The sequence below is a fragment of the Zea mays genome, chromosome 1 (assembly GCF_902167145.1).
Source record: "Zea mays cultivar B73 chromosome 1, Zm-B73-REFERENCE-NAM-5.0, whole genome shotgun sequence".
NCBI classification, from domain to species: Eukaryota; Viridiplantae; Streptophyta; class Magnoliopsida; order Poales; family Poaceae; genus Zea; species Zea mays.
Window position 1 is genome coordinate 186,702,105 of NC_050096.1, and position 11,085 is coordinate 186,713,189.

At 47.0% G+C, this 11,085-nt stretch overlaps 1 protein-coding gene across 1 annotated transcript; it reads right to left on the bottom strand.

Moving 5' to 3' along the window:
- Positions 1 to 251: 251 nt before the first annotated feature.
- LOC100192025 (uncharacterized) lies at positions 252 to 1,696 on the bottom strand. Its single transcript, NM_001137448.2, has one exon. It carries the CDS (start codon positions 1,611 to 1,613, stop codon positions 648 to 650), a length of 966 nt encoding a protein of 321 aa, NP_001130920.2. The 5' UTR covers positions 1,614 to 1,696; the 3' UTR covers positions 252 to 647.
- Between the last annotated feature and the right edge of the window lie 9,389 nt (positions 1,697 to 11,085).

Genomic DNA, 11,085 nt, shown 5'->3' on the forward strand with positions numbered 1-11,085 from the left:
TACATCTTTTGTGGTGGTCACGCCAACTTAATCCTTTTCAATTTTCTTTAACTATAAATAGGGCCACAGAAGTTTTTTGTTCTCCTGAAATATTTGCGTTGCTATGAATCAAGAAAAGTTACCAATTGCACACAAGACTGAACACAATATGAATCAGCAGCTTGAGAAGGGAATCAATGGGTATCACCTGTGCCACTATAAACAAGATGTGGAAATGTAATTTGATGCTCTAATAAACTAGACATAATATTAGAGAGTCACCAAACAACGATCAGTTAAAATGTAACATCATAATATCTAGCAAGTAGATCGTCCCATTGCATCAGGATATACAGCTGCCCTGCACCAAGATATCCAGCTAACCTCTCTGGATTTTTAGAATAAATACAGCAGGAATACGTAGTAACAACTAACAAGTATATGCCAACCTCGGTCATTTGGAAAAACTTCATGAGTCCCTCTCTTTAAGGAGAAAAAGGAAACCGATCAAAAACCATCTCTGCATCTACTGCCTCTATACTTTGCCTTTGATACGGCTGAGTAGCAACCTTGTAACCAAAGCACCCGATTCAAACCCAACCCATACATACAACATTATCAATAAAACCATACCATAAGAGCATGCAGTCACTGCCTGGTTGGCCGGTTCACGCGGCGTCGGTCCGGCCGGCTTTCCAGGACTCGTACTCCGGGTCGTCGGTGGGCAGCTCGAAGCGGCAGAGCGGGCACGAGTTGCGCACCTGGAGCCAGGGCACGATGCAGCCGTCGTGGTAGCGGTGCGAGCACGGCAGCCGCTTGACGCGCTGGCCGACCGCGACCCCGTCCTTGCACACAGCGCACTCATCCCCCTGGCCTTCCTGGCCGGCCGCGACGACGGCGGACGGGAGCGCCTCGACGGCGGATCTGGCGGCCGGGGGCTTGGTCTTGAGGAACAGCCCCTCCCCGCCTGCTACGAGCACCTCGTACGCCGCCGCCTCCTCCTCCTCCTCATCTCTGCCTCTGTGGTGGGAGGTGTACACGAACCCCTCCTCGGCGGCGGCGGGCGGCACGTCGGCGAGCACCTCCCACTCGGGCTCCGGGGCTTCCCCGGCGGCGCCCGATGGAGACGCGACCTCCTCCCACTCGAACTCCTCGGCGGGGGAGGCAGCGAGCGGATCGTCGGCGTCCTCGATCTGGAGGCAGTCCCAGAAGATGGAGGTGAGATCGCCGTCGTACTCCGCCGCCTCCGCGTCCGCGTCCGTGAACCCGAGGTCGTCGCCGTCGCCGTCGCCGCCGCGACCGGGCGCGAAGAGCGTATCTCGGAAGAGGGCTACGTCGACGGAGCGGAAAAGGCTGCGGACGCGGTCGGCCGATGCGGACGCGGATACGGAGGGGGCGGACGGATCCGGGCGGAAGACGGGGACGAAGGCATCGTCGGAGCAGTAGGACGCGCTGGGGGAGTAGGAGGCCTCCAGGGTCCGGTGGATCTCGTCGCCGGCAAGCCGGGGATGGTGGATGTGGATAGACGAGGAAGCCATGGATGCGATTGCGATGCTGGAGAGGGGAATCGAAAAAAAATCTTGTTCGACCTGGGCCTCTCTCCTCTGTGGAAGTGTTTTCGTTTCGGGAGGCATTTTTTTTCTTTTTTTTCTACATAAAACTAGAGCCCTGCAATTCTACGCATTCCGTGCGACCGCGTGCTTCCTCCATGACGTGTGGGGACACATGTTGTGGAGCCCCGCTAACAGTGGGGTGGGGGCGGAGCACGCGAGGCGCGTGGTTGGTGATCACGCGGTCTCATGGCAAGTGGGGTACGCGCTGCCAGACCCACCTGTCAGTGGTGAGATGGGATGGGTGCCGTGTGCGCAAGACGACAAGCGGCATGTCAGTGGACGATTCAGGGGCCCATTGGCTGTGTAGTGTGGAAGCGGAGCAAAGGTGGCCCGGCGGTTGCTTTGGGCTGCGGGAACGAGTGCGACAGCGACGCTGGGCTGGGAATCTTGGGATGCTGCTCGTCGCAGCAGCGTCACGGAAGCCGCTGTTGCTATTCCACTCCGGCCGGCGTTGACTAACTAGGCCATACGGGCCTTCCTGGCTTCCTACCTTCCAGGCCCAGGCCCAGTACGGAGGTGATGTATCCGCTGCATACTGGTTAGAGTTAAAGGGTCCAATTGATATATCTTGCTCCTAAATTTTTTTTAGCCTTGTGAAGCTCTATCAAACGATCGAAATTAAAAAAAAAAGTTCTTCTCACCCAATTCCAGATCCTCTTTGCTGATATGATATCTACAAATTTCTTCTCCTTGTAGGTCTGCAAGTTCTGAATGGCAACCTCATCTATTGGCTCAATAAGGTACGGAACCTAAATAAAGAAAAGGAAGAAATACCCTGAGCCAAAGCTTGAAAACTAGAAAGGACATGTCTCTCTCGTAGTCAATTGTGTCTTTACGCTAAAAAATAAAGTCAATTGTGTCTATGTCAAGTACATACTTCGATGTCTTTCTGGACCAGCTTTTCTAAGAAAGGGGCAGTCTTTTGTCACACCCGGCTTTAAGGAACAAAGTCAGGTGCATCTCATACATGCGCCAAGAAGACAACATATATAATAACAGAGTGTATAGAGATAAATGTTATAAAACATCAGAGTATTTATTACATAGCGGAAGACTTATTACAAAATAAAAGAATAAACATAAAACGAACTAAGGATCGTCGGCGCCAATGTCAACTGAGAAACGTCACCTAGATCAGATCATACTCCTCGCCTTGTGGCTCCTCCTGAACCACCTGTTCTTCTCCTGTGGGGGGTGTGAGACAACAGGGGTGAGCTCACACATGATCATAGCTCAACAAGTTGTAGGGAACCAGTGGACATAAACTCGCAAAGGTGTGGGTTCATGTGATGTGTGAGGCTAATCAATGATAGGGGTTAAAGCTGGGCATTGCTTTTAAGTAGTTGGTCAAAGTTTTATTAGCAGTTACTAAGTGTAAGTAATAGAACAAAATTAATAATAATCTCATGCAATGCAAATGACAAAATTGAATTTAAGTTCCATAATTTAAACATCAGAGAGTCCTGAGCTGCTCATGACCGTGAGCTCGGCTAGTATACCCGTTTTACACTCTGCAGAGGTTGTACCCTTTACCCACAAGTCATGTTACCCATCTGCCAAGGGGTCGCGAATCCCATACACCTCTACCTAGGAAGCGCGGCAGGGTAACACTACGAGGCCTTTACAAAGTTCCACTAGCTTCCGAAAACCCGCTACAGCTTATGGGAAGAGCACTTGCAAGAATCCCCCGTCTGACCGTCATCGCAGCAAAATCAACCCGAGAACCTCCTTGCATGCAACTCCCCTACTGCCCTTGCCCCTTTCGGGTAAGGTAGTCTTCCACTAGCTTTCCTAATTAGTCAGCCAAGGGCGTCCCATTAAACCCTTGTGGTGGCACGTGTTACTCAAGTTAAGCTCTATGTTCCAATTAACATTAATGATCTCAACATGAACATAAATAGAATAACAAAAAGAATTGGAACATAGAGGTAATAAATGATTACCCCAAAACCATATAAAGCAATAACAAACTACCCAAGTGATTCAGGGGTAAACAAGGTAATGAGATAAACAATCTAGGGTGACTTATCGGGTCCCATCAAAATTAACCTATGCATGAGTAAATGATATTAAAGAACATTATTGGGTAAAAAGTGGTCAAGGGCACAACTTGCCTTCAATGAGCTCCTGCTCAGCTACTTCAACCTGCTGCTCACCAGGATCCTCAGCAACGGGCTCTTCTACTCGCCGCAATACAAACAAGCACAATATGCAGGGAAAAATTAACATCACACCAAGCATGTGAACAAAATACACAGAAATATTCTACATATTAAAATAAAATCCTAGGAACAGGAATCATAATTTTTGGAATTATAGAATTTAAGTTATGCATTTTCAAAGGTTTTATGTGTTTTAAATAAGATTAAGTGTGAGATTAATTTTCTTACTGTTGTCATGATAAAACAGAGGCTCTAAGTGATAGATAATAAAATTACAAAATTTTAGGAACTGGAATGGAGTAATTTGGAGTTCAAATGAATTTTCTATGAATTATTGAAGTTCTAGCAATTATTTTCCTATTAAAAATCTATTTTCTCTTTCATTTATTCAATTTAAACGATCTCTGGACTGGGCCTCAATAAATGGAAAACGCAGGGGTCTCGGTGCAGTTCTTCCTAAGACTCAGATCTCAGCCGCCAGGACGGCGGGTTGGTTTCTAATAGTTTCAGGGACTCATGTGAAAATGTGACAACCGAAGGGGGTATCGAGTTACTGCAACCGTCCGATTGAAAACGGACCGCCCAGATTAGATACAATTTTAAACGAATCGGTATGAAGTCGTGGCCAACAGATCGCCAATCTACGGCCCGGATTAGACTCATCTAAAACCGAAACGGTACGCAGCTACCGAACGTCGGATCAAGATCTCACGGTACGGATTTTAAATCCCCGAGATCCATTTTATACCGTTGATGCATGATCCAATGGCAACCGCGCCCCTAGCAAACCGGTATGGCTCAGGTTAATCTGAATCGTCCATTCCCATATCGATCGTCTGGCCTTATCTTCCTTTCGCTCACCCGAGAACGGCGGCGCACAACGCCTAGGCGGCGGTGGCCATGGCCGGCCACTGGATTCGATGGCAAACTCCCTAGAACTCGACCTTAACGGTTGCTACGCACACACAGAACGGGGGTAAAGGCTGTCCACGGCTTACTCACCGGAGTTAGGCGACTGGTGGAGCGAATTGCGGCGTCTAGCGGGTCCGGAACGCGGCGCGCGCGGCGACGTCGAGTTATCCAGTCCGACGAGCGATTGAGCTTGCGCAGCGCCACCGGCGTGGAAATTGACGGTGGCCAACGCTCCCAGGGTCACGGCGCAGCACCGGAAAGCCCCACGGATGCCCAGGTGCCCGAGGCTCGCGAGTTCGGCGGCGACGAGTTCGCTGTCCCCCAACGAGCACTCGGTGTATAGATGGCTGAGGTTAAACGGCGACAAGAAGGGGGAAGGAGGGGATTCGGCCCGATCTTTTATAGGCGCGCGGCGATTGGACTCGAGTTCAACGTCCCCGGCCGCCAAGACCGCGATTGCGCGCGCGGCCGTCGGCAGGTTTGTTAGGGACGAGCACTGACACGCCAGCCCCACTCGTCAGCGGAACAGAAACGAGAGTGCGATGCTGTGTGAGTATGGCAAGCAGGCCCCACTTGTCGGCGCGGAAGCACAGCGGCGAGGGCGCGAAAATGGGCTGCTCAGAGGGAAACGGGGAATGGGCTGGAAGTGCTGCGGCCAGCCCATTTAGGTTAGAATTCTTTTCCTATTTTCCCTTCTATTTTGAATTCCTTTTTCCTTTCATTTGAATTTCAAATTTCAATTTGAGTTTTGTTAAGAAATTCTCCTTTGAGTTAAATATATAAACTCAGTCTGTGTAGGAATAATATATTTTTGTACTTATTTTTACTCCACAAAATATTCATTTTTTTCTTCTCTTTTCTAAATTCTAGAATCCCTTTTTAAGTTTTGCATTCCACTTTGGACTTGTTACTATATTCCTTATCACAAAATGCACACACAAAAACAATATCCAGCATGATGCATGATTTAGTGGTGTATATATATTTTTATTAATTGTCTTTAAAGATGGTGTTCACATGTGATGATGAACATTGATAACACATATAAATATAAAGTACTATAATTTCTCTTTTTATACATTTCTCACAAAGTGGGTATTACAAATCCTACCCCCCTTAAAAATAATCTCGTCCTCGAGATTTAGGAAGAACGAGGGAAAAGGTGGGGAAAATCTATGCGAAGCTCTTCTTCTCTTTCCCAGGTTGCTTCATTTTCACCGTGGTGACTCCATTGCACTTTGCACATCTTTATCACCTTATTTCTTGTAACTCGAGTCAATGTATCCAAAATCTTGATAGGATACTCCGTGTAAGTCAAATCACCCTGAACACTGAGCTCTTCCATTGGTAACTGTTCCTCAGGGACACAGAGACACTTTTTAAGTTGAGACACGTGGAATACATTATGCACATCCGACAGAGTAGCAGGCAACTCGAGTTGGTATGCCATCTCCCCAACTCGCCTAAAGATCAAGAATGGTCCAATATAGCGAGGGGACAATTTGCCCTTAACTTTGAATCTCCTCATTCCACGAAGTGGTGACACCTTGAGATACACATAATCTCCTTCTTCAAATTCCAGTGGCCTCCTTCTATTATCAGCATAACTCTTTTGCCTAGTTTGAGCTACCCTCAAATTCTCTCGTATTATACGGACTTGTTCTTCTGCTTCTTGAATCAGTTCAGGCCCAAAGAACTGTCTCTCTCCAGTCTGATCCCAATATAGAGGAGTCCTGCACTTCCTCCCATATAAAGCTTCAAAAGGTGACATCTTCAGACTGGCCTGATAACTATTATTATATGAGAACTCAGCATAAGGTAGACTCTTATCCCAACTTCCTCCATGCTGAAGGGCACATGCTCTCAACATATCTTCCAATACTTGATTAGTCCTTTCAGTCTGTCCATCAGTCTGAGGGTGATAAGCCGTACTAAAATTCAACTTTGTACTCATATTCTCATGAAAGCTTCTCCAAAATCTTGAGGTAAACTGTGAACCTCGATCAGACACGATCTTCTTTGGTACTCCATGTAAACACACAATCCGAGCCATATATAACTCTGCTAGCTGAGAACCTTTATAAGTAGTCTTCACCGGAATAAAGTGAGCCACTTTAGTCAATCTATCCACAATCACCCATATAGCATCATATCCTTTCTGGGTGCGAGGCAATCCAGTAATGAAATCCATACCAATCTCTTCCCACTTCCACTCGGGCATCTTCAGTGGATGCAGTAGTCCAGCTGGCCTCTGGTGTTCAGCCTTAACTCTTTGACATACATCGCACATAGCCACATGTGCAGCCACATCTCTTTTCAATCCATACCACCAATACTTCCGCTTCAAATCCTGATACATCTTAGTACTACCAGGATGAATAGAATAATCCGAATCATGTGCCTCCTTTAAAATAGTCTCTCGAAGGCTTTTAATATCAGGAACACACATCCTGTCCTTGAACCATACAGTGCCTTGCTCATCTTCCGTAAATTCCGGAACTCGACCTTCAGTAATCAGATCCTTAATCTCTTTTATTTTAGCATCATCAAGTTGACCTTTGCGGATTTCTTGATCCAAAGTAGGTTCCACATCAATAGTAACTCCTTCAGTATGAGCAACTATCCCCAGGTTAAGTTTCCTGAAGTCCTCAACAATCTCATCAGGTAGCTGGGCAACAATAGCTGAATGAACATGCTCCTTGCGACTCAAGGCATCTGCAACCAAATTTGCCTTGCCCGGGTGATAGTGAATCTCTAAATCATAATCCTTAATAAGCTCCAACCAACTGAAAGGGAAATGTGCCCTTGGGCCATTTCTAAGTATTTTGGTGATTGAGTGCCAACACAAGTGCTTAAATGTGAATCTATACCCATGGATGGACAAAGTGCAAATCAAGAGTAAAGGTATGTTTCTAAGCCTTAGTACATTGTTTTGAAGACTAATGTATTGTGTCTAAGTGCTTGAAACAGGAAAAATCCAATTGGAAATGTCTTGGCTCGAGCAGCCAAGAATCTGCTGAGTCTGGGAGCACCGGACTGTCCGGTGGTGCACCGGACAGTGTCCGATGCGCCAGGCTGGCTCGAGCGAAGTGGCCGCTCTCGGGAATTCACCGGCGACGTACGGCTAAAATTCACCGGACTGTCCGGTGTGCACCGGACTGTCCGGTGAGCCAACGGTCGGCCGGGCCAACGGTCGGCCGCGCAATCTGCGCGAGACACGTGGTTGAGCCAACGGCTAGAAGATGGCACCGGACTGTCCGGTGTGCACCGGACATGTCCGGTGCCTCAACGGCTCTCTGGCGGCCAACGGTCGGCTGCGCCGTTTAAGGAAAGGAATCGGGCACCGGACAGTGTCCGGTGTGCACCGGACTATCCGGTGCACCAGTCGACAGAAGGCAAGATCAGCCTTCCAGATTTGCTCTCAACGGCTCCTAGCTGCCTTGGGGCTATAAAAGGGACCCCTAGGCACATGGAGGAGAACACCAAGCATCCTTTGAGCTTTGTTGATCACTCACACTTCATTCTTGCGCACTTGTTCGACATTCTAGTGATTTGAGCTCCGTTCTAGTGTGCTAGTCCCTTGAGCTCAAGTCTGGGTTTTGTGTGTGCGTATTCGCTGTGATCTTTGTGTCGTGTGTGAGTTGCTAATCCCTCCCTTGCTCCGTGATTCTTTGTGAACATCTTTTGTAAAGGCGAGAGGCTCCAAGCTGTGGAGATTCCTCGCAAGTGGGATTAAGAAAAGCAAAGCAACACCGTGGTATTCAAGTTGGTCTTTGGACCGCTTGAGAGGGGTTGATTGCAACCCTCGTCCGTTGGGACGCCACAACGTGGAGTAGGCAAGCGTTGGTCTTGGCCGAACCACGGGATAACCACCGTGCCATCTCTGTGATTGATATCTCTTGGTTATTGTGTTGTGTTGAGATCCTTCTCTAGCCACTTGGCAAATTACTGCGCTAACAATTAATCAAGTTTTGTGGCTTAAGATTTTGAAGTGTTACAGGATCACCTATTCACCCCCCCTCTAGGTGCTCTCAATTGGTATCAGAGCCGCTCTCTTCAAGAAAGGGACTAACCGCCCGAAGAGATGGATCCTAAGGGCAAGGGGATGGTGATCAACGACAAGGAGAAGGAGACCTTCGTCAACGAGCCCAATGATGACAAGCCCACCGACTCAGGCTTGGGCCACAAAAGAAAAGACGGGAGGAAGAAGAAGACAAGGTGCATCAAGGAAATTGTCTACTACGACAGCGACGAATCTTCCTCCTCCCAAAAGGACGACGACGACCACGATAGACGAAAGACGGTTAACTCAAACTTTTCTTTTGATTATTCGTGCATCCCGCATAGTTCAAATGCTCAATTGCTCCCCATTCCACTTGGCAAGCCCCCTCACTTTGATGGAGAGGACTACGGATTTTGGAGCCACAAAATGCGTACTCACCTGTTTTCTCTCCATCCAAGCATTTGGGAGATTGTGGAAAGTGGAATGAAATTTGATAGCTCGGATAGCCCTGTGTTTATTAATGAACAGATCCATAAAAATGCACAAGCTACTACTGTGTTGCTAGCCTCTTTGTGCAGGGACGAGTATCACAAGGTGAGCGGCTTGGACAATGCCAAGCAGATCTGGGACACCCTCAAGATCTCTCATGAGGGAAACGATGTCACCTTGCTCACCAAAATGGAGTTGGTGGAAGGCGAGCTTGGACGGTTCGCGATGATAAGGGGCGAGGAGCCGACACAAACATACAACCGGCTCAAGACCCTTATCAACAAAATAAGGAGCTACGGGAGCACGCGATGGACGGACCACGACGTCGTCCGCCTAATGCTAAGGTCATTTACCGTTCTTGATCCTCATTTGGTGAACAATATTCGTGAAAATCCCAGGTACACCAAGATGTCGCCCGAAGAAGTTCTTGGGAAATTCGTTAGCGGGCGAATGATGATCAAGGAGGCGAGGTACGTGGACGACGCCTTGAATGGTCCGATCAACGAGCCGCAACCCCTTGCTCTCAAGGCAACACGAAGCAAGGAGGCGCTACCTAGCAAGGTGGCACAGATTGAGGCGGCCGGACTTAATGATGAAGAGATGGCTCTCATCATCAAAAGATTCAAGACGGTGCTTAAAGGTCGCAAGGGACAGCCAAGCAAGACCAAAGCCAAGGGGAAGCGCTCATGCTTCAAATGCGGTAAGCTTGGTCATTTTATTGCTAACTGTCCCGACAATGATAGTGATCAGGATCAAGGGAACAAGAGGGAGAAAAAGAAGAACTATAAGAAGGCAAAGGGCGAGGCTCATCTTGGCAAGGAGTGGGATTCGGACTGCTCCTCGTCCGACTCCGACAATGAGGGACTCGCCGCCACTGCCTTCAACAAGTCATCCCTCTTCCCCAACGAGCGTCACACTTGCCTCATGGCAAGGGAGAAGAAAGTAAGCACTCCTAATACTAGTACTTATGCTTCTTCAAGTGAGGATGAGTCTAGTGATGATGATGAGATAGATTACTCATGCTTATTCAAGGGATTAGATAGAACTAAGGTAGACAAAATTAATGAATTGATTGATGCCTTGAATGATAGGAATATACTGTTAGAAAAGCAAGAGGATTTGTTGTATGAAGAACATGATAAATTTGTAGAAGCTCAGAAATCTCTTGCTCTAGAAATTAAGAGGAATGAAATGCTCTCTAGTGAATTATCTTCTTGTCATGAAACTATTGCTAAGTTAAAAAGTTTTAATGATGATTTAAATGCTAAACTAGAAGTAGCTAGTAAATCTAATTCTTGTGTAGAAATTGTTGAAACTTGTAATAGGTGTAATGATTTTGACATTGATGCTTGTAGTGATCATTTAGTTTCAATTTCTAAATTAAATGAGGAATTAGCTAGTCTTAATGCCCAACTTAAGACTAGCAAGAATGAATTTGACAAGCTAAAATTTGCAAGGGATGCCTACACGATTGGTAGACACCCCTCAATTAAGGATGGACTTGGCTACAAGAGGGAAACCAAGAACTTGACAAGCCATAAGGCTCCCATCTCCGCCAAGGAGAAAGGAAAGGCCCCTATGGCTAGTAGTGTGCAAAAGAACCATGCTTTTATGTACCATGATAGGAGACAATCTAGAAATGCTTATAGGAGTTGTAATGCATTTAATGCCTTTGATTCTCATGCCATGTTTGCTTCTAGTTCTTCTTATGTGCATGATTGAAATGTTGGTAGGAGAAATGCTGTTCATAATTTGCCTAGGAGAAATGTTGTTAATGTTCCTAGGAAAGTAAATGAACCTTCTACAATATATCATGCTTTAAATGCTTCTTTTGCTATTTGTAGAAAGGATAGGAAGATAGTTGCTAGAAAATTAGGGGCAAGATGCAAGGGAGACAAAACTTGCATTTGGGTCCCTAAGGATATTT

Excerpts from the sequence above, each read along its gene's own strand:
- LOC100192025 (NM_001137448.2), bottom strand. The coding sequence starts at position 1,613 with ATGCCTCCCGAAACGAAAACACTTCCACAGAGGAGAGAGGCCCAGGTC.